At 40.6% G+C, this 24199-nt stretch overlaps 4 protein-coding genes across 4 annotated transcripts in view; all 4 read right to left on the bottom strand.

The window, feature by feature from the left end:
* Nucleotides 1-1178, bottom strand: part of chd1l (chromodomain helicase DNA binding protein 1-like) — an 11561-nt gene extending 10383 nt beyond the window's left edge. Inside the window, exons 1-3 of the mRNA XM_079158571.1 lie at nt 1038-1178; nt 743-855; nt 44-150 (exon numbers count right to left, since the gene is read on the bottom strand). Of these exons, the coding sequence (XP_079014697.1) occupies nt 44-150; nt 743-855; nt 1038-1131 (314 nt within the window). The 5' untranslated portion in view covers nt 1132-1178. The remainder of the gene's footprint in view (nt 1-43; nt 151-742; nt 856-1037) is intronic.
* Nucleotides 1179-2039: 861 nt separating this feature from the next.
* On the bottom strand, nt 2040-5323 carry sft2d2a (SFT2 domain containing 2a). Its single transcript, XM_079158424.1, has 8 exons — nt 5139-5323; nt 4966-5055; nt 4626-4711; nt 3509-3590; nt 3345-3380; nt 3190-3248; nt 3074-3103; nt 2040-2987 (listed from the first exon to the last, which is right to left on the bottom strand). The coding sequence occupies exons 1-8, from the start codon at nt 5202-5204 to the stop codon at nt 2951-2953; spliced, it is 486 nt and encodes a 161-aa protein (XP_079014550.1). The 5' UTR covers nt 5205-5323; the 3' UTR covers nt 2040-2950.
* Nucleotides 5324-7072: 1749 nt separating this feature from the next.
* tmem45a (transmembrane protein 45a) lies at nt 7073-13283 on the bottom strand. The gene is made up of 6 exons (XM_079158150.1): nt 13071-13283; nt 9385-9588; nt 8719-8931; nt 8118-8302; nt 7893-8035; nt 7073-7509 (listed from the first exon to the last, which is right to left on the bottom strand). The coding sequence occupies exons 2-6, from the start codon at nt 9578-9580 to the stop codon at nt 7413-7415; spliced, it is 834 nt and encodes a 277-aa protein (XP_079014276.1). The 5' UTR covers nt 9581-9588; nt 13071-13283; the 3' UTR covers nt 7073-7412.
* Nucleotides 13284-14918: 1635 nt separating this feature from the next.
* On the bottom strand, nt 14919-18775 carry lnp1 (leukemia NUP98 fusion partner 1; the record flags this gene model as incomplete). The annotated part of the gene is made up of 4 exons (XM_079157831.1): nt 14919-15077; nt 15807-15908; nt 16702-16947; nt 18599-18775. The coding sequence occupies 4 exons, from the start codon at nt 18773-18775 to the stop codon at nt 14919-14921; spliced, it is 684 nt and encodes a 227-aa protein (XP_079013957.1).
* Between the last annotated feature and the right edge of the window lie 5424 nt (nt 18776-24199).

Here is a 24199-nt window from a genome sequence, read left to right as displayed (position 1 = left end):
TAATGTGTATTGTTGAAAGACAACCGTGTGAACGTGGCGGCACCTTTCCAGCTCCGTCCTCCAGTTCTCCAGGACAGACAGCGGGCTCAGCACCAGGAACGGACCGCTCTCCCCCAGATCTCCAGACATGAACACCAGCAGAGAGATCGTCTGAAGAGACGCGACATTAATACAATTATATTACAATTATACGACAGTAATTCATCACGCAGGCCTTTGTAACACAGCAGTTAACGGTGCCTGTGTCTCTAGCAGGAAATCTTCATCACAAGTTCTTAAAGTCAAAGGCGATGTTGAAAGATGAAGCATTTATTATCATATCAGAAAATAAAAGTGACAAATCCTCATCACTGTAAAGCTTGAAATTCTATTTAAAGGATATATTGGTAATTAAAATAGTTGAAGATTAATTTTCTACTGATTGTCTGATACAGTGTAATTATGTGTGTTTTTCCTCTATTCAATTTGTATTTGTAGAGCCCCAAACAACGTCAACATAAAATAATACAACAATTTACACTATATTAATATAAACAAATAGTAATTCATTTGTTTTGAAAGGTGCTGTATAAATAAAGTTTTTAAAACATTATTATCCAGAGACGTCTGCAAAGTAACACTAAACTGAAGAAAGCTGTTGAACAAATAGACAAGTCATTTATATATTATAGGTATATTAAAGTAAAAGTACACATGTATCAGTACTTATATCAGTCTTAAGGAGGACTGGTGGATCTCGTACCTGACAGGTTTTTCCTAAACCCATCTCGTCTCCCAGAATGCATCCCTGCTGGTTCTTCAGACACTGGGTCAACCACTGGACCCCATCCAGCTGGTACGGTCTCAGCTGGATCCCTGAGGGAAGGAGACAAGGAGACATGTAATGGACTTACCGGTAGGTCAAGTGAACTATTTAAATTGTCAGTCTCAGAGCACAACACAACACACAGGTAAGCTAGCTTAAACACAGCCATTAGCTAACCTAACTAACGTTAAATGAATACGTTAATTAAAGACGTTACTAAAGTTAACAGTACCTTTTAATCCACATTTAACCAGGTCGCTCTGAGTGACAGCTGTCTTCTGCTTCTCTGCTACGCTGCTTTTTATTTTTAACAAAAAGTCTGTCATGTTTCACAGAAGCTCAACTTTCTTCAGCGCAGACATGTACGGACAGGTCGGTTGTTGCTGTTTGGACGTCCGGGTCCGGGACACTTCCGGGTTGGGTCACGTGAGGCTGGAGAGGGAAAAGGGCGCGCGCGCGCCTGTTCGAACTCCTAGTGAAACGGAAGCTAGAGAGGCGAAAGCCCCGCCCTTTCCGGTTGAGTATTCGTGTGTATATATATATTTTATTAGAAAGTAAAATATAAAGCACCTTTCCACTATTATCTTTTACATTTATATTTAAATAATTATATTTAATATTTAAATATTGATTTAGTTATTGTGGATGTTTTACTTATTTATAATACTTGTTTTGATCTTGTTTTGATCTTGTCTCTTGTTTGCACTATACTATATGCTGCTGTAATACTGTAAATGTCTAATAGGACTAATACAAGATTATCTTATCTTATTCATTTATTTATTCATTCATTCATATTCCTTGCACTGCAACAGGAAAATTGGGATATATTTGGAATGCCAAATATGAAGTTTAATTTTTAATCTTCGACTTCATAAGAGAAGGTTTTTGTTTTTTTATTGACACTTTCAAGCCCAATAAATAAAGCAACCGTTGTGCAGTGTGTTGATTGACTTGATTTGAGACCAAAATAACACAAAATATATAAAAAAGTAATTCAAGGAACAATTTAAGGGCGCAAGACTCTTTAGCAATACAACTTTTCTTTGGGAGCAATATGGAGAAAAACAGATTTAATCAAGAAAAAATATTGGAGATGTTTTTTCATTGTTGAGACTGTTCCTCCGGATCAAACATGACTTTAAGACACCAAATCTTTTATTAAATGATGCAGGAAACTGCATTTAGAATTTTAAGTAACTATTTCGGTTCACACTCTACGGCGCATCTGAATTAAAGCTGAAACGATTACGAGGATTTTTCTTCTTTTCTTCTACATATATCATTGCAAACTACATATTTTTGGGTTCACTTTTGGTTCAACAAAACAAGACATTTGAAGAAGTCAGGTTTGGTTCTGTGAAGTTGTGACAGGTTGTTTTTTTTACGTTTCATAGACAGGACCGGCCAAACGTGTTTTAAATTGTGGGACACATACAAATACAAAGGAGTCACGGGTCAAACAATACTGAATGTGTTGTTTTCTAACAGTTACACTTAAATAAAATCAGTGTTTCTAGACCAGAAAACAGCAGTAAGAAGTGTGGGACGGATGTTTAGTTTGTCTTCTAACATTATTCTCTTGTTCTTTGGAAACTAAGGAAACACTTTCCTTTTGAAGGTTCTTATTTAACCAACGTTGCTGAAATGTTTTAACTTCCACCATGTTTATCTGATCGACTGAGGTAAATGTTTTTATCAACTAGTAATCAATGATGGTTGACTCAAAATGACAGCGACATCTAGTGTTCAAACTAAGAAATACAACAAACAAATACAGCAATCTATTAGAAATATACTCAGACCACGTTCTAGATTATTCTTTATAATTTACAGAGAGCCAAGTGTACAAAGAAGGCTCCTCTCAGTAATGGGAATAATTACAAAATAAACATGAATACATACAGTTATTACAAATATTTACACAATTTACAAACCAAGCCCCCTCCCGCTCATTAAAACTGGTATAAGTAATCAATACACACCAAACTATCATTCAGCACAGTGCATGAAGCATAAACAAAATAAAATAAGGTCTTTGGAGATAAAACAGGAAGAGTATCAGACTCTCTGGAGGAAGAGGAGGAGGAGGAGGAGGAGGAGGCCTCTTCATCCAGCAGGAAACCCTCCGAACATCGACAGGCCTCAAACACACACCGCCACCAACTTTATTACCGCATCCCTGGAAAGTAATTCACATTAATCAGACCTAGAAACGTGGAAAGAACAGCATTATGAGTCTGAATTAATGGAGTTTAAATAACAAACCTTATAAACGGGATGTACGACAGACTGTACCTGCAAACAAACAAACAAAAAAAATGTCATGTCACGAACCAATAATCATCTCAGACTGAAATCTATGAGGAGAAATCGTAACTCACCAGGCGAACGACAGGACTTGCAAGATGACAAATAACAAAGCAAGTCCAAAGTTCTTCCACTGCAAGACGGAACGAATGAAGTGAAACCAGACTTCAAAGCAATACTGAGTCATGCTCTTTATCGATTAGATGTGATCGTAAATAACTCAACTCACCCAGAAGACGGCACAGAGAGTCAACACGAGGCAAGTCTGAACAAAATGTAATCACAGTCATCATCAGATTTGTTATTATTAATTTCCCCTTTAGAGGTCTGCTGAGGAGACGGAGGGGAAACGAGTGAAAAGTCAAAATCAAGAACTATATTTAGTGCACTTACAAACATAATCGTGGTGGCCAGGGCTCTTGTTTTGTCACACATCCTTTTCACCTGCTTCATTGGCCCCATCAGAAACATGGTGCTGTCAGACAGAAACATATCTAAGAATGTAAATACTTTTTAAAATATGTATTGTATAAATGCTGAACTACTGGTCTGTACTTAAAGAAAGGTGCAGTGTGTAAGATGTGGCCACAGTTTTAGTTAAAAAACATTGTCATCAGATTGTGAAGAGGTTAAAGAGATGACTTTTTGTCAAACACAGAGGTATCAACTGACATTAGCATGCTAACCAGCTAGCCGCGGCCCATCCTGTCAAACACAGAGGTATCTACTGACATTAGCATGCTAACCAGCTAGCCGCGGCCCGTCCTGTGTTGTAATAACACTCGTACCTCTAGAGGCGATAGTGAGTCACGTGTAGTTTACTGGATTAAATACAAAGTGGCAGAAACCAGGAGACTACTTTGCCAGGAGGAGAGCGTGCGTCAGCACCAGGAGACAGAATTTAAGTTAGCGGTTAGCTGTAACAACTAGCATTCAGCCAGCAAAATAATTCAGCTATTAGTGCATTTTACATATTTTAGGACCTAATGATTCAAATAAGGGCCGTTCAAGTATTCGTACTGGGAAAATTATTCACCTAAAAAAAAAAAAAAAAAACATCTCTTTCCCAATTTAAGTCTATGGGAAAAAGTATTTTTGGGCCCATGGCATCACGTGACGGACCAGGAAGTTATAATTCTGATGTTTGGCCAGCATGTAAAATTAGCTTCAAAGCCCCGCTCTTCCTGGAGACTTTCTGTTTCCTGGTGAAGTAGTTTCCTGTAAATACGAGTTGTTTTTCTTTGGATTTAATCTAATAAACAAACTATCAAAACATACGTGGACTGTACCTCCCGGGTTAGCGTCACAGTAAACACACAGATGGTTCACATTTCAGCAGTTTGGTTGAATTTTGTGTTTTCGTTCCCTGCTGTTAGTCATATTTTATAAGTGATGACTGTAGATGTACATTGTATGGACCCAGCAGTAGAGGTGAGAAGCTGCCCTCCATCTGTTCAATCATGTGGCCAGATATTACACCTTCAAAATAAAACCACCAGACACTACTGACCTGCCCAGAGTACACAGGTTTCCCAAAGTGTAAAACACAATGAAGAGAGTGATCCCGATCTTGGGGAGGAAGAGCAGACACACTCCCTGCAAAGACAAACACGGAGACATGTTGATTTCCTCTCAAATAATAGTTAAAAAATACAAAATCTGCAGGTTTTTCATCTCTAAACTGCTGCAAAGAGATTCTTTGCTGCTCAGTGTTGCTGAATCACATCTTCAACATTCCTCAGAGCCAGAAGAACCAGTACAACCACCTCTCCCTGCTGCCTCTTCCTTGTTGTAGTGGAGCATAAACTCAGATTATTATTATTATATAGACATTATTTAAAGATCCTTACCAACACTGTGCACACGCCCCCCACCACGAAACACGCGACGAACCCCTTCAATCGCGTCCCCCATCCTAAGGTCGAGGCTTCGTTCACAGTCTGTGTGAATAAAGTTCAGATTGAGTCTTTGATTATTGTCTCGGTTTGAGTTTGAGCAGCGTGTCTGGTGGAGTTTATTTTACCTGTAACACGGTTTTGTTGTCTTTGTGCGCCTCTTCGCCGCTTAACACCGACTTTAGTTTGTCCATGACTGAAGATCCTTCAGAGCTGATGGTGTCGCTGCTGTTTCCTGGAGCGCGAGGGGGAACGTTCCTCTTCAGATCTGTGCGGATGGACAACACGGTCACGCGGCTGCTGCTGCTGTCAGGTATCTTACCTGCTGGACAGGTGGATGACTTCAGGTGCGTCACATCCGAGAAGCAGCACAGACGTCTCACGAGGACCTTTTTTTTTTTTTTTTTACTTCATCCACATGAGTGAATCTTAAAAAATCACATTCATTTTGAAGTTTTATGCAAGATTTACAAATATTTTTTAGTTTGCAAATTACAACTTATTTTACATATTTATTTGATTATTGATTATTTAATTTAAGGACTACAGAAGAAGTAGTATTAAGGCATAAGGGGAAGAAGATTTGAGGTTTTTAAAATAATTTGCATTTCGAGAATATTGTTGAGATTTCAGTATTAGTGGAAAGTGAAAATATTTACATAAATTAGAGACGAAAGGTTTTAATTTTTTGTTTGGTAAGAATACACATTAAATGTAGAAATGTTGAGAATACACATCGAACTTTCCAGAATAAATCTAACTACTAGCATTAGCGCAAATACTGAAATTTCGACTTCATTCTAGAAATGCAAAATTAAAAAAAGTTCTTCCTTTTCCGACATATCTATTTTATTGAAATATTTGCCATTCTTCGACATTTTATGCCTCACGTTAATCAATTAATTGAGAAAACACTTGGCCGATTGATGGATAATGACCATAATCGTTGGTTGCAGCACTAATTCTATACAGGTCTTTCAGGTTTGCACACCAACCAAACTGCTTGTTATAAACAAAAGGAACATTTAACTTGTCAGAGATGATGGGCCACATGTTTAAGAACTGAGTGAATGGTCCTCTTCAGCACAGACGATCTTTGTCTGCAGGATGAGTGTATCAGTGATGGGACACCACCAGTGTTTATGTGATAGACTTTACTGATACAGTGAGGAAATAACATTTTAGTGACAGATTTAGGTTACAGTTTCACACAAAAGCACAAGGTCTGTGGGTAGGTCTATAATAACTTTTTAAAGTGTTACTATAAACACTGAAGACATGAAGCCACGCTGAAGAAATACAGCAAAAAGAAAAGACATGTATAAAAAATAGTATCAACAATCACAATATAATCTATAATAATAATTTAAAATAGCAAAATCTGTTTTAATAAGAATCTTATTTTTGGCATTCGGGATATCTCACATGTGACTCAATATTATGAAACAAAAAAGGACACTTAATATACTTTAATTTCTCTTGGTTCTGTCGCCCCCTGTGGACTAAAGTGGTAGTGTTTCTGAGCACCAGACTCCCTTTAGAAAACCGCTCATGTCTGACCCTCTCAGTCCTGGTTCGGGTTCTCCTGTGCCTCCCTTCCCTGCAGCGGGTCCAGCAATACGTTCTGGGTCTCCAGCAGAGAGGAGAAGCTCTGCTCCTGGAGGAGGAGGAGGAGGAGGAGGAGGAGGAGGAGACGCTGCTGCTGCCGGGAGCTGAGCTCTCCTCCTCCCTCAAGAGCTCTGGATCTGGGTCTGTCCACGGTGGACCGGTCTCTGCTGGAGTCTGAGCTGAAGGAGGTTCTGGTGAACCTGCATGAGTTCATCTGGTTTCACCAGAATCTGACCCGGTGGCTCCGATGACGAGCATCAAGAATAACTCTATAGAAACAGACCATCTTCTCTCTGATGGTCTCTTTACTGATGGAGGTCTGATAGAGGATCAGGACTACACTGAGACTGGTTCATATAGAGGATCAGGACTACACTGAGACTGGTTCAGGACTAGTTAGAACTTCCTCACTGTCACTTTAAAACCAGCTTTCAAGTAAAATCAGATGCACTGGCTGCTGTTCACTACAAGAAGACGTTACTGTTACTGAAAACCAAAATGTTTAGTGAGTCAAAAGAAAAGCATGAAGCTGACACATATGAGTTAATTATGTGCAAATTAATGATGAAACAAATGATATGACAGCATATATGAAAAGTATGAGGCCACAGTAAAATAAGGAGCACTGATTGAAGGCTAAAGAGGTTTACAGCTGATTAAATGAAGCAGAGGTAGAGATATGATTCTAAAGCAAAGCGTCCAGAAAACATTTCCTCATTCGCTTCCAGTCGTTGGAACTGCAAACATCCCTGATTTAATTGTGATATATTCACGAGTCACAAGGCGGTCTGTCTTCATAAAATCTCATCCTCTGACTCCGGATCCCTGTCTCTGGGCTTCAGAAGACCCATTTCCATCGGAGGAGTCCTCCTCAACCTGGAGCGAACCACGCTGTGAAGAAAGCACGAGGAACAGTCAGATATAACAGGAAGTGATGTTGTTCCAGACTTCAGGACAAACAGCAGCAGCTTATGGGACGTTTGGTTCACAGATGTTCTAGGAAGGAAACCTCTGGAAGGGTTTCAGGTTCTCCTGCTATGGGGACAAGCCAAAGAACCCTTAATGGTTCTAGGTAGCACCTTTATTTCTGAGAAAGAGTCCTCAAAGTTGGTTCTTAAACCAAGAAATGTAACTTCATGGTCATTATATATATAGATAGATTATATCTGGCCCGGACATAAACAAACGTTTGTTTTAAAACTAAACCTTTCTGAAAAACTGAAACTAATATAAAATACAAACTGTAATGGCGTCGGTGTGGAGCAGGTTCTCACCAGCTGACGGTGCAATAGAGCGCGCTCACGGCGAGCATGGCGAAGGCGAGGTGCCAGGAGAAACACATGGTGACGAACATCATGTTATTGTGGTCATCGAGGTCCCACTCGGGGCCTCGTGGGGGGTACAGCACGAAACCGATCTGTGGCCAAAAGAAGAAGTGAGATGTTAATTTGTGTTCATGTTCTATGAACACATGCAGCTTCACACCTTCAACCGTTCACCTGCCAGAACCAGCTGCCCTGCAGCAGAGTGAGGGTGCAGCGCAGCAGCTCCAGGACCACGTTCCCTCGGTGGAAGACCTCCAGGAACGCAACCAGAGCCCCCCCAAAGATGGCAAAGAGAAGGAGCTGGTGCACGTGGACGTCCAGCATGCTCCGGCCGTGGAGGTGGTAGAAGAAGAGAAATCCTGCAGGAGCAGAAGAGGAGCCATCGATGGGAGAAATACTCATCGCTCTGTTAGTTACATGCTGTCAAATGGCATGCATGATTGTTTTCATCCAGTTATAACCAGGTAGTCATGAGGCAACTATTCTCCTTTGATGCACTAAAAAATCAGAATAAAAATATCATTATTATTAAGTAGCTACATGTATAAGTGGTTTCAACGTTCAGCTTCTGCCTCAATATGCAAACATGACCAAACCAACCTAAACATTGAACAAATATCATAACACATTATAAAATAGTGTTAAATAATACGTGTGATACATATGATACACAATGAGACATCTGGTGTCAATAGAGGAGCTCAGCTGTGGAGGAACATCTTATACACGACGTCTTAAATAACAAAGTGTAAAAACAAATGTAAATCTTTCTCACCTTCATTAAAGAAAGCCACCGCCAGCATCAGCCGGTCCAGAGCCAGCGGAGCGGCCTCCGTGGTGTGAATGACCAGAGACACAGCGGCCGCCAGGCCGAAGAACAGATACATGGTGGCGTGCTGCCAGTTCATCAGCTGCTCCCAGTGTTTGTCTGCAGAGTCGTAGAGACGGAGTCTCGGCCCGTCTGCTGCAAACTGCTCCGCCAGCATCCCTGCAGGTTTAATACGGTTTACAAATGAACCGTTATGCTGTATATCAGCATGAAACTTCACCGGTTCATTACTGATATTAAGAAACATGTTTTTTATATTACAAGTTTTTATAAATGTTATGTTTAAATATGCAAATGAGGCATTATGTAATGGTAACTGTTGGTGACTTTAGGAGAAATCTACAGACGTAAACAGACAAAGTATAAAATAAATGTTTTATTTTATACTTTGTCTGAAAGAAGAAAATCTCTAAATTGACTTGTGCATGAAGCGTCTCGCCTTAATTAAAGAGTGAATTCTAGAAATGCTGATTTGTGTCAGAACGTACTCATTAAAGTTTAAACTACTTTCGTGTGTTCTGGATTCCCGACGGAGCCGTTTTTAAAACATGAGTTGGTGCATTTAGAAATCAGCTGTTTGTGTTGTGATGGAGACTAGAGAGATCTACGGACCAACAAACGAGAAGAAGAGAACCACGGAGCTCTCGATGACCTCCAGGCGGCGCTGTGAGCTTCTGCTGGCCAGACGGGTGGAACCCATGTTCTTGTTCCTGCGGGAGGCGCGCCACAGCGAGTACTTCCCCGTCCACCAGATCCCCGCCACCAGGAAGAAGCTTCCAGGGAGCGCGTGGCCCTTGAAGCTTCCCATGACTCCGCCTGAGTCGTGGAGAGGAAACAAATCAGCAGATGATATGAGTGATAATCAAGAGAAAACTGTTATTATCTCAATAATAATGACATTTCTTCTTTCACCAAAACCAAACACACAGAGAGGGTTTTATTCTCCTCTACATCACATCAACAGGAACAATATATGTGTCGAAATAAACCATCATTTCAGACAACTTGAACAGAGATATACAGTATTCTTAGAATGGCTGCTAAAGGAAGTGGGAAAGGGAAAAGTGGAGGCAATTTAGTTAAACAGCATACGCAGCCATAATTAGTGTGTGTGTGTGTGTGTGTGTTTGTGTGCGTGCGCGCGTGCTGACCTAGAAAAGCCTGTTACTAACGTGAACTTTACCTTTAATTTGTGTTTGTGTTACACAGACGCTCAATGAGAGTTCATCACACTGATTAATTGCCACTTCATAAAGTTCATTAAAAACAAAAAAATACATGAACAAATAAATATGCCTATGAAATTAATACTGAAAGGAAATATAAATACATCCAACAAAATAGAAAAATAGAAAGTAGTCAATATAGTTGTATAAATAAATAAACAAACCAGAATATTGCACATTTTAATTATTGTACTCTTGGGTGAGTATCACTGTCCCTGGGAAATAAACTAATAAATAGAAAAATAAATAAATATTAAAATACTTCGAAATAAATCCTGAAATGAATATGAATAAATAAATGAGGCAATAAATATATAAATTAATGAAAATATAAATGAGTAAATATAGCCTAATAAATATATAAATAGATATTTCTTTGGTTTAACAATAATAACCTAATTATTGTGCTTTAATCTGAATCTGAGATAACCTTCCCGCTTACAATTGATTATATTAGATGAAATAAAAAGAACTGTGACATACTGTAAATGTGACATTAGCAGAATAAAAGTCCCCTGAAATACATAGAAATAGCCCTTTGAATAAATACCTATTTATTTACTATTTGAACTATATTGACTCGTTTATATATATATATACATATATATATATATATGATAATAATAATATAATAATAATAACTTAACAGACAATATAAATGATTAACCATTGACCATTAAACCTGCACCTGATTGATGCTCGTGTGTGCAGACCAGACTGTCATCACCGGCTGTTTCCTGCTGCTGGTTTATTCTCTCAACGGAACATTAAATGAAGAGAAATGATCAAAAACAAACAGGCTTCCATTTCTGCTGCGCTCTCTTTCATCCATTGTGTGTCGCATGGTTTCACTGTAAATATGAAATAAAGAGTATAAAGAAGCTTTATCAACCTGTTTGACTCCAGCCCCCCCAGAGCATCAATAGTAAGCAGAAAAATAATAAAACAATAAGCTGCATGGCTGCAAACTCTCTTTTGTGATGGAGATGACGGACCTCAAAGGAAGCCTTTTGAAGGAGGAGCTCGTCTGCGTCCTGTGTAACCTCTCCACACTGAGGAAAACACTTCAGTCGCTCGCCATGGCAATCACTCCCTCACGTCGCTGCAGTGATGCTGGAAGACTCTTCAGCGTTTGTCTGATTAATCAACGACAACATCTGTGCAGCCTCGTTTCCTGATTCAACTGCTCACACTCTCCTCAACGATTCCAGTCAACCAAAACACATTTACTCACAAGTCCTCAGATCCTTTTTACTGCAGTAAAAGTACTAAAACCACACTGTGAAAACACTCCAACAGTCCTGCATTCAAAACCTCCCTCAAGTAAAAGTATATAAATGTAGTTAAAGTTAAATGTTTTACTACACTATCTGATGTTTCTGGATTAATATTCCTGCACTTCATTCTTCAGTTTATCACAAACATTCATCATCAACACATAAAGGAACACTTCTTCCTTCAGTTTATCACAAACATTCATCATCAACACATAAAGGAACACTTCTTCCTTCAGTTTATCACAAACATTCATCATCAACACATAAAGGAACACTTCATCCTTCAGTTTATCACAAACATTCAACATCAACACATGAAGGAACACTTCATCCTTCAGTTTATCACAAACATTCATCATCAACACATGAAGGAACACTTCATCCTTCAGTTTATCACAAACATTCATCATCAACACATGAAGGAACACTTCATCCTTCAGTTTATCACAAACATTCAACATCAACACATGAAGGAACACTTCATCCTTCAGTTTATCACAAACATTCAACATCAACACATGAAGGAACACTTCATCCTTCAGTTTATCACAAACATTCATCATCAACACATGAAGGAACACTTCATTCTTCAGTTTATCACAAACATTCATCATCAACACATGAAGGAACACTTCATCCTTCAGTTTATCACAAACATTCAACATCAACACATGAAGGAACACTTCATCCTTCAGTTTATCACAAACATTCATCATCAACACATGAAGGAACACTTCATCCTTCAGTTTATCACAAACATTCAACATCAACACATAAAGGAACACTTCATCCTTCAGTTTATCACAAACATTCAACATCGACACATGAAGGAACACTTCATCCTTCAGTTTATCACAAACATTCATCATCAACACATGAAGGAACACTTCATTCTTCAGTTTATCACAAACATTCATCATCAACACATGAAGGAACACTTCATCCTTCAGTTTATCACAAACATTCAACATCGACACATAAAGGAACACTTCATCCTTCAGTTTATCACAAACATTCAACATCGACACATAAAGGAACACTTCATCCTTCAGTTTATCACAAACATTCAACTTCTACACATAAAGGAACACTTCATCCTTCAGTTTATCACAAACATTCAACATCAACACATAAAGGAACACTTCATCCTTCAGTTTATCACAAACATTCAACATCAACACATAAAGGAACACTTCATCCTTCAGTTTATCACAAACATTCAACATCGACACATAAAGGAACACTTCATCCTTCAGTTTATCACAAACATTCAACTTCTACACATAAAGGAACACTTCATCCTTCAGTTTATCACAAACATTCAACATCAACACATGAAGGAACACTTCATCCTTCAGTTTATCACAAACATTCAACATCAACACATAAAGGAACACTTCATCCTTCAGTTTATCACAAACATTCAACATCGACACACAAAGGAACACTTCATCCTTCAGTTTATCAGTAAAAGTATATTGTACAGTAAAAGTACAATATGTACCTCTGAGATGTAGTGAAGTAAAACGTGCAAGTATAATTCATGTTCTTATATTTCCTGTCTATGCAATAATTAAAAAAAAAGCTAATTTGTTGTATGTGAAAACTTTATTGTCAACAAACCGGATTCTGATAAAGATATGTTATGATCTTTTTTATGATGTATATATATGTAGAATATATATGTATAACCTTTGGAAGTACAGTGACAGTATGTGTTTCATATATTCATGTATTCATAAATAACAGGACACAGTAGAACTCCTAGTAGAAAGAAAGAAAAAGGAGTTCTTACCGAAGTATGTTTGTCTCTGGAGATGAAAAACTATAGTAGTAGTAGTAGTATAAGTACTAGTAGTACTAGTATATTAAGCCGGACAAATCAAAGCATCTTCACACAAATCATTTCCACGCAGACGGATATTATTTCCTCTGATCCAGGACTTGAAGTGAACACCAGCTCTCAGTCCTCCGGGTCCGGGTTCGGTTCCCGGTTGCCTCCAGACGTCCAGACGTTTTTTTGTCTTTTTTTTTTTATCCAAAGTTTTCCGACTCCAAACAGCTCAGGCGTTCACCTCCCAGGAAGCTCTCCCATTGGTCGACAGAGGGACGCTGTCGTCATCGGTCGGCGCTGTCATTGGCTGACGTCCACGTCAGTCTCACGTGTCTTGCTGTCCACGTGTGCACTTTCACTCCGCCTGCTCGGTGGAAACCGCTACTTTCCATCCAGCCGGGGCGCGACCGGGACACCGGGACCTCCGGCACGTACGCTGTCTGCGGGCTGGAACACATCTTCAGGAGTGACGTAGAGACGCCGTATACGTCTCCGGTAGAGACCTGTCAATCACTGTGTAGCCCCGCCCCTAAAGCATCCCCATTTAGGTTTTTTAAACACAGGTTTTATAATGAACACTGTGAGTCTGTTCATCTGAAACCATCATTTACATCACGGGTGAAGCCCGGGCTTCTGTTATGGTTCTGCCTTTTGTTATTACGGGATTTAAATACCTTTGAAACTTGTTATTAGTGTGCAGTGTATTATAACGTGAGCGCTGAAAGCACTGATAACATGAGACAGTTTGTCAAAGGGAGTTTCTGTCTCTTTGAGATGAAACACATTTGATCCTAAAATAGCTTCTTCTGTCTTTGGTGCAGTAGATCAGATGAACCCGGATGTATTGGTGAGTAAATGAATCACATGAAGTAACAGTGAAGTAGTGACGTACATCCTCTTCATTATATAACTAATAAAACCATGTTCATGTATTGTATGTTTCTACACATTCACAGACAGACAGCCTGGAACTCAACTCCCTAATCTGTCGTTTGACGACGAAAGAGGAAGATTGAAAGCTGAAGAGATGAATATGAACCTCAAATGTGAAATGTTTCATAAGCAAAACAACAGGAAAGATAAGGCAGGGAGATTTTATTTATCTAATTATTTATTCATCTAATTATTGTTTTGGCAGCTTCTGTCCTCCACACATGACTGAGTCAGTTGTTCATTCAGTTTATTGTTGAAGGACTTCATGAAAGAGATATTTCCTCTCGTTAAGAAGTGATAAAGCAGAGAATGTTTCCATCGTTATTTATTGACTTTTCTTTACTTCTCTGTTACAACACAAAATACAAAACACTGAAGTTATGACTCAACATAAAAACATTCATTTTATTTGCATTAGATCTACTGTATGCACCTTATTTCCTTTAGTAAAAATGTTGTACTTTTCACCATCACATGAGCTGTGAGTATAATAGAATAAATATCTCATTTATAAAAGAGGCAGACATTCTCTGACAGAGTTAAAGTGGCTCATGTTTCATATGACAGTCTGTAAATATCAGCTAATACAAGCATGAAACTCCAACCACTGCTTATTCTTTCATTACATATTCACACTCAGGTTTTTAATAAGAAGAATGTTCAACAGAAACATGAGGAATTCAGATTCCTTTAACAGTTTGTTGTGTCCTTTGACACCGAGGAGGCTGAGTGGTAATCAGCCCAAAGCACACGAGGATCAGACAGTCGAGGCCCTGAGATCTTAACACGTGAACGTCACAGCGAGTCGTAGAAAAAAGTTTGTGAGACAATCCAGGTGTCGTCGGTGTGAATCCTCCATCTCTCCACAGGATGATATCAGCGATGCCTCCTCAGGGAGAGCTGATGCAGCAGTGTGTGCTGCTGCGTCTCCACGGAGAGCGGTCCGTCTGCAGACTTCCTCCTCTCGTCCGAGAGCCTCCTCACCTGACAAGCCTCGCCGCGGGGAGGTCGCCCCCGCTCTGACCTCCGGGACGCCTTCAGCGAAACCACCCAAAACGGAGAGACACGGTGATCAGTGAGAGTCAACAGGTCCTCAGTGCTTCCACTCAGACCAGGTTCAGGTGCAGATTGTTTTCATACCACTTCACATCATGCAAAACCACCGGATCATGAGACAACGCGCTCCTGCTGCAGACATGCAAAGCTCCTCAGCAGCAAGACTCACAGACTGCAGAGATGTTCAGCCTCTTTGTGAGGTTGTTTGTGCCTCTATGTTTCCTTTTGTGTCTGTGTGCATCTCTTTGTGGTCAAGTTGTGTGTCTTAGTCGTAATGTTGTGTCTTTGTAGTTGCGATATGTCTCTCTGTAGTTTTTTGTCTCTTTATAGTTGCTTTGTATCTTTTTGTTGTTTTATGTCTTTTTGTAACATTTTTGTGTCTCTTTGTAATATTTTTGTGTCTCCCTGTAGTGGTTTTGCCCCTTTTCATAGTCGTTGTGAGTCTCTTTGAGTGTGTCTTTGTGTCTTCTTGCAGCGGTTTAGCATCTCTGATAGTCGTTTTATTCCTGGTCTTTATTTGTGGTCATGTTGTGTCTCCTCCTGGTTGGTTCGTGTCTCTTTGAGACGTCAGTAACACCTCCGTGCTGTGGAGCCTCCACCAGGGATGAGCTGCCGTCATGCACCGTGGGTCTGATATCTGACATGCTGGGACCGGAGTGAACGAGTGAACCGACATGCAGCGCGTGAGAGTCATGACAGATGTCTTACCTCTTTGTGGGAGCGGTGTGAACAGTGCAGCTCTTCAACTGGCCCTCCGCTCTTCTTCATGTCCTCATGACAGATCAGGCACAACTTGTCGTCATCATCATTCTGTTGAAAAGAAGAAGCATCTTTCCTTTTAAAGCTCAACCCAAATGAATTGCAATACTAATGTGAAATGTCTTATAATAGTCCTAATAATGTAAAATGAAGTACACGTTGTAGTCATTATGTGTCTCTTTGTAGTCCCTTTGTGTCTCTTTGTAGTTGATTTGTGTCTCTTTGTAGTTGATTTGTGTCTCTTTGTAGTTGATTTGTGTCTCTTTGTAGTTGATTTGTCTCTTTGTAGTTGATATGTGTCTCTTTGTAGTTGATTTGTGTCTCTTTGTAGTTGATTTGTCTCTTTGTAGTTGATATGTGTCTCTTTGTAGTCCCTTTGTGTCTCTTTGTAGTTGATTTGTGTCTCTTTGTAGTCCCTTTGTGTCTCTTTGTAGTTGATTTGTGTCTCTTTGTAGTTGATTTGTGTCTCTTTGTAGTTGATTTGTGTCTCTTTGTAGTCCCTTTGTGTCTCTTTGTAGTCCCTTTGTGTCTCTTTGTAGTCCCTTTGTGTCTCTTTGTAGTCCCTTTGTGTCTCTTTGTAGTCCCTTTGTGTCTCTACATTCTTTTATGCATTAAAATGTTTGTCATTAAAACTAAAACTTGTAAAATATGTAAATACACACATATAAAATACAGATGTGGTCCAGCCCTTTTGTAAATATGTCTAATATTGTATTAATAGTCTTTAATGTCTTTAAAGGGCTTCATAATACCCTGTTAGTGGTTCATAAGCTACAACACACCGGGCTGATGAACACACCTGTCAAACTGCTTAAATGTCCATTAACCTTTGAACACCGCTCACCAGAGACGTGGTCCTCTTATCCCGGAGGAAGAGCCTCCTCTCGAAGGACTCGGTGAGCTCGGGGATGGTGCTGATCCGGTTCTCCGGGATGCCGGTCTTGGAGCGGCTGTTGTCGTCCGAGGAGGATCGGCGAGCTCTCTGGTGGTTCCTGACCTCCATCGTCTCCTCTCTGGCTTTCATGTGACTCGGGCTGGGGGCCATCGTCGCCTCGTGGATCCGGTTTAGCTTCATGACGTCCAACTGAGACTGTGGAACACAACAGAGACGGGACATAGAATCAGCTAGTCAGCTAGAGAGACAGACAGACAGAGAGACAGAGAGAGGGAGAGAGACAGAGAGAGAGAGGGAGAGAGAGAGAGAGAGAGACAGAGAGACAGAGAGAGAGAGAGAGAGAGAGAGAGAGAGACAGAGAGAGGGAGACACACACAGACAGCTGAGTGTGTCAGTGAGTGGAGTTAATCACTCCTGATATTCTTCAGTAACGTGTAAATCTTTAACCTGTTTATAGTTCAGTGAGGTCATCGATCATTTACTCAACAGCAGTAATCATTCAGATTTAATGAATTAAACTTTGTGAATTATATCTGGTGCACACAAATTAATATTTGTATCTCTACTGAATGTAGTGCACACATTCATATTCCATATCCTGTTTAATATCTGTACCTGCAGTTCCCCGTTGAGCCGCATGAGGGAGCCTGAGTGTTGGTCTGATGTTCTGCTTCTAACACTGAATCTGATATGAAAGACTAGTTTACAGACTGATGAGAGGAAATAAACAGACTCTGATAGTCTGTTAACTCCACCTAAATGCATTTATTTGGTCTCATTTATTAAGTATTAAACGTGTGTGCATGTTTTCAACATATTTCCTTTTTCAAAAGTAGGTCCCAATAAAACCAGTGGATCATGGTGCAGCAGAGGCTGAGGGATCTGAACTCTTAGTCCCTGTAGTTCTGGTTTTGCTCAAAACATACTGGTTCCTACATTTCCCACAATGCCACTCTTATTCACATCCTCCCTTCCTAATAAATGTCTTTGTGTCTCTTTGTGGTCATTTTGATTCTCCTCCTAAGTTGGTTTGTGTGACTTTAGTAGATGAATGCCCGGGGGGCCCTGGGCCCCTGCTGGCCCCCCCCTGGGCCCGGTACTTCCTGTATAAGCCACCAGCATTGACCTCTGACCTCTCTATGAGGGGAGACAAGTGACACGTCGATTCCCTTTGTGAATAAAGTAGCTCACCGCTCCTCACTCGTCCTCTGATGTTTGAGCTCTTTCATGACATCCTCTGAAACGGTTTGTGTGCTTCAGTTAGAAACGCTGAGTAACAACTTGATAGACATCGAAAACAGATCAGAGACCAGACGGAACCAGCTCTGCATTCATTTAGAAACCGTCCATCGATCGCAGGGAAGCAGTGAACTGAGTTCAGTCAGCATGTGGCACAACAGCATTCTTTTTGTGTTGCCAAAAAACAGCACAGGAAGTTGAACAGACTCGCGTATAATCCATTTTAAACGGAGCATTTCTGTGTTCAAGCATCGTGTAGAGTTAATTAATCATGTGAAGTCGGTGTGGAGGCAGATTAAAGGTTACTGAACACCACAACAGAGCTACACACAGTCTGCATAGTGATAGCAGCTGTGAGGAGTCTGCAGAGTGTACTCATTCATCTACTGTCCTCCAATCTATAAATAAGATCACGCTTTCCTTCTTTTTCAACCTCTTAACTTAAATAAACTGTGTATAAGGTACATTCAGTAGTTTTTTGTGAATGTATCTTAAGTAGTTGTATTAAAACACGTTTGGTGTCGTGGTCAGGCAGCTAAACTGCAGAGCAAAACATTTTAGTTGGAAGCGTTGCTCCTCTGATCAGAGCCGCTCCTGGTTCTCTCACCACAGTCGGGAGCGACGCTCTTCGATCCCCTCGAGTTCCCGCTGCTCTTCTGAAGCTGAGTTTTCTGTCCCTGGTGTGACCTTCTGCTCCGTGTCCCCAGTAGCTGCTCATCCATTTAGTGAAGTTCCCGTCGTCATCGTCGTCGTCCGTGAAGCCGGGCAGGAGCCTGAGGGCCATCGTGACCGGGGGAGCCTCCTGGAGCAGGAAGATGGAGGTGTGATGATGGAGTAAGATGGAGGTGTGATGATGGTGCAGATGGAGGTGTGATGATGGTGCAGATGGAGGTGTGATGATGGTGCAGATGGAGGTGTGGTGATGGTGCAGATGGAGGTGTGATGATGGTGCAGATGGAGGTGTGATGATGGAGTAAGATGGAGGTGTGATGATGGAGGTGTGGTGATGGTCCAGATGGAGGTGTGGTGATGGTGCAGATGGAGGTGTGGTGATGGTGCAGATGGAGGTGTGGTGATGGTGCAGATGGAGGTGTGGTGATGGTGCAGATGGAGGTGTGGTGATGGAGTAAGATGGAGGTGTGATGATGGTCCAGATGGAGGTGTGGTGATGGTGCAGATGGAGGTGTGATGATGGTGCAGATGGAGGTGTGGTGATGGTGCAGATGGAGGTGTGATGATGGTGCAGATGGAGGTGTGATGATGGAGTAAGATGGAGGTGTGATGATGGAGGTGTGGTGATGGTCCAGATGGAGGTGTGGTGATGGTGCAGATGGAGGTGTGGTGATGGTGCAGATGGAGGTGTGGTGATGGTGCAGATGGAGGTGTGGTGATGGTGCAGATGGAGGTGTGGTGATGGAGTAAGATGGAGGTGTGGTGATGGTGCAGATGGAGGTGTGGTGATGGTGCAGATGGAGGTGTGATGATAGTGCAGATGGAGGTGTGATGATGGTGCAGATGGAGGTGTGGTGATGGTCCAGATGGAGGTGTGGTGATGGTGCAGATGGAGGTGTGGTGATGGAGTAAGATGGAGGTGTGATGATGGTGCAGATGGAGGTGTGGTGATGGTCCAGATGGAGGTGTGGTGATGGTGCAGATGGAGGTGTGGTGATGGTGCAGATGGAGGTGTGGTGATAGTGCAGATGGAGGTGTGGTGATGGTGCAGATGGAGGTGTGGTGATGGTCCAGATGGAGGTGTGGTGATGGTGCAGATGGAGGTGTGATGATGGAGTAAGATGGAGGTGTGATGATGGTGCAGATGGAGGTGTGGTGATGGTCCAGATGGAGGTGTGGTGATGGTGCAGATGGAGGTGTGGTGATGGTGCAGATGGAGGTGTGGTGATGGAGTAAGATGGAGGTGTGGTGATGGTGCAGATGGAGGTGTGGTGATGGTGCAGATGTAGGTGTGATGATAGTGCAGATGGAGGTGTGGTGATGGTCCAGATGGAGGTGTGGTGATGGTGCAGATGGAGGTGTGGTGATGGTGCAGATGGAGGTGTGGTGATGGTGCAGATGGAGGTGTGGTGATGGAGTAAGATGGAGGTGTGGTGATGGTGCAGATGGAGGTGTGGTGATGGTGCAGATGGAGGTGTGGTGATGGAGTAAGATGGAGGTGTGGTGATGGTGCAGATGGAGGTGTGATGATGGAGTAAGATGGAGGTGTGATGATGGTGCAGATGGAGGTGTGGTGATGGTGCAGATGGAGGTGTGGTGATGGAGTAAGATGGAGGTGTGGTGATGGTGCAGATGGAGGTGTGGTGATGGTGCAGATGGAGGTGTGGTGATGGAGTAAGATGGAGGTGTGGTGATGGTGCAGATGGAGGTGTGATGATGGAGTAAGATGGAGGTGTGATGATGGTGCAGATGGAGGTGTGATGATGGTGCAGATGGAGGTGTGGTGATGGTGCAGATGGAGGTGTGATGATGGAGTAAGATGGAGGTGTGATGATGGAGGTGTGGTGATGGAGTAAGATGGAGGTGTGGTGATGGTGCAGATGGAGGTGTGGTGATGGTGCAGATGGAGGTGTGGTGATGGTGCAGGTGAAGGTGTGATGATGGTGCAGATGGAGGTGTGGTGATGGAGTAAGATGGAGGTGTGGTGATGGTGCAGATGGAGGTGTGGTGATGGAGTAAGATGGAGGTGTGGTGATGGTGCAGATGGAGGTGTGGTGATGGTGCAGATGGAGGTGTGGTGATGGTGCAGATGGAGGTGAGCTCACCTGGAAGCCTCTGAATCACGGCTCTTCTCAGGCGACGGTCGGATCCTTCCGGAGCCTCGAGCCGCTCTCACTGGTCCCAAAATAAACTGCAGAGCTCTTTTCCCGGAGTCCTTAAATACGTGAATCCGCTGTAATCTGTTAGCGTGGCTGGTTTACAGTAAACACGGAGCGTTGACGGGAACCAGCAGGGAGAGCGGAGGCGTGTGTGCTCTGGAGCTGGGTGGGCGATGTCACCACTGCTTTTATTCTTTCCATTACAGTCGTGGGCCTCGGGGGAGACGACTGAAACTCCAATTTCCCCATAGTTTCCACTCGCTGGGTCCATCAAACCTGTCAATAGTTATGGAGCGTGCTGCGCTGTGAGAGCCTGAGGCGGCTTTCATACCGGACAGAGGAAGCAGAATTATATTATTACAAGTGTACTGATCAGGTTCACTCTCCTATTGTTCACCAAAACTCTCCAATAATGATGTGAAAGAAACAGAATCTACTTCATTGCCAAGTGGGTTTTCACATGTAGGGTGTATAGTTTAGTTTAGTTTATTTATTTATTTCGCACAACTAATACAAATAAACAAACAGAGATAAATAATATCACAGTCAACGGGCTTATGTGAAGCCTCCACCTGTGTAATATTAAAACAATATTACAGAGAACATGAAATAAACATGTGCTTCAGTGTTGTACTGTAGGAGGGTTTGCTGTTATGTCTGCTCTGCTCTAGTGTCGTACACTTTTATTTTGTTGTGTATTGGTTTTGTCGATATTATTTCTGTCCGTTTGTCTTTGAATTTTAATTCCGTTTAATTTGATATTTCGTTATTTTAAGCTGCCTTGAAACATCTGGCCGGGGACTGCAGATGGAAACGAGCCTCTCTGGCTCACTTACAGTTCTACTGTTGAATGGTGGGCGTTGTCCCTGCTAAATAAATAAATATATTATATATATACACACACAGTATATATATATATATACACACACAGTATATATACAATATATTGCAAACAAGAGACATGGTAAAAAAAAACAGATCAACACAAGTATTGCAAATAAGTAAATAAGTAATAAAACAGTAAAGAATATTAACTAAGTAAAAAAGTAAAAAATCCACAATAACTAAAATATTATATATTCAGACAGAATAATAATTAAATTTAAATTGAGATAATTCAGAGGGATTAGACAAAAGAACATATATTGAGACATTTGAGTCAATTAATGTGATTTAATATAGAAATGTTACATTAGAAATGTAATTCATATTTAAGGACCAGATGTACCGTTCTAAGTGTTATTACATGTCCACAAAAATACAGAATACAGCTGCTACTGTTAAGTGTGAGAGCAGCATTGTTTCTTAATTTATTCCTTATTAAACATTAGAGTTGTGTGTGCTTGGACTGGAGGATCAGACTGAATGAAGCCGGTCCATCGACCAGAGAACCAGAGACCGAGCTGCACGAGAGACAATCTGATTCAATGACTTGTACTACAGCGGACACGTTTCACAGGAACAGCTGAAGACCAGAGCTCCTGACTGTAACCTCTGATGCTTCAAAGCTCTCAGAGCAACGAGACTATCGTGGAAAACAGAAGGTTATTATGTCATCGCTGTGGCAACAACATCTCGTGTTGTTGTGCAGCTAAAATTGATTTCCTGGCTTTTCACAACAAGTGTGTCAGTGAAGAATGGATTATTTTGAGGGCAGCAACGTGTTTCAACAGCTGTATGAATTATGAAAACATTCTTCATAAAGTACAAACATGTTGTTTAGTTTGATACAAATCCAAAAAGATATGACGACTGTGTGAAAAGGTAACAAGTCAGTTTATATTATATTATATTACATTACACCAGAGCAAGTATTCAGATGTTCTACTACAGTAAAAGTAACAATACCACAGTTTATAAATACTCTGTTACAAGTAAAAATCCTGCATTCAAAATCTGACTTTAGTAAAAAAAAATACAAAAGTATTTAAATCTAAATGAACTTAAAGTACCATTTTGCAGAATGAAATATATTATAATTCTGGATTATAATTACTAATGTGTTCATAACCTTAACGTTGCTGCTGGTAATGGTGGAGCTCATTTTAACGACTTCATCTGTATTAATAAACATGAGTTATTTGTTGATTTTGTATAAATAATCTTAATATGCAAAGTCATTTATCAAACCAATGTAATCCAGTAAAGAGTCTAATATTCTCCTCTTAAATGCAGTAAAGGGTAAAAGTATATAAAGTTGCAGAAAACTGGAAATACTCAAGTAAAGTACAGTAACTAGGTAGTACTTGAGTAAAAGTACTTAGCTTCCTCCACTTGTGACCAGCTGATCACAGCTGACTTTGAAAGCATCGTTGCTGGTGTGTTTGAGGACACGCGGCCTCCGGCGTTCATCAGAGCTCTGAACCGGAACACAAACACACACACACACACACACACACACACTCACACTTTATCACTCATATGAACAAAATCCACATCGATCCGGATCAAACTCTCTGCTGGAAAACCTGCACAAATCTGAAAAGATGAAGGCCGTCAAAATGAGTGTGTGTGTGTGTGTGTGTGTGTGTGTGTGTGTGTGTGTGTGTGTGTCTGTGTGTAAACATACAGCTGTGGTGTTTGTATTAGAGGATGTATTTATAGAATCAGCAGCACTGTCCTATTGTGGCTGCATACCTGTACATGAACACTGTTCATTCATTACATTAATACATTTCTTTACATTTGATGACTTTTTGTTTTCATATATCATTTTGTCGTCTCTTCCAAAATAACGTTCAGACGGAATATCAACAGATAATCAACAAATAATAAACATAAATACACAAATAATATAAAGTAATCACAGGTAAAAACAGAAAGTAAATAAATCATGATGAACACATTGAAGCAAAAAGACAAGACCAATTTTATTTATTTTTTATTTTACCTTATTTATTGGATATGAATTGGAATAATTTAACTTTGGTACCATGTTTATTTAAATGACCAGTTTTCTCCTCCACACAGTTGAGGGAATCAGAATGAAAACAAACTCAAACTAAATGTTACATCACCGAGAGTTTCCTCTTAAAGTGTTTCCTGTTCTTTGCAATGAACCGTATTCTGATTGGACGATGGAGGTAAGAGGTGGGAGACTCAGATATGGGTAATAGATTTATTAATTAACACTAATTGTTTGTTTAATATAAAAATGATTGTTGAATAGAATATGTATATATTTATATATTTATATATATATACATATATACATATATACATATATACATATATGTACATATTTTTCTAAATTACATATATATTTTTTAAATATATATGTACATAGTATAGTATTTTATTTTATTTCATTTTATTTCACAGACTGTTGCGAACTACATCCTGTTGTACGTACTCCGGTACGGTAGGTGGCGATATGC

This window comes from Pholis gunnellus (assembly GCF_910591455.1).
Source record: "Pholis gunnellus genome assembly, chromosome: 4".
Classification (NCBI taxonomy): Eukaryota; Metazoa; Chordata; class Actinopteri; order Perciformes; family Pholidae; genus Pholis; species Pholis gunnellus.
Note: the sequence above shows the minus strand (reverse complement) of the source record. Positions and strands in the feature narration are given on the sequence as shown.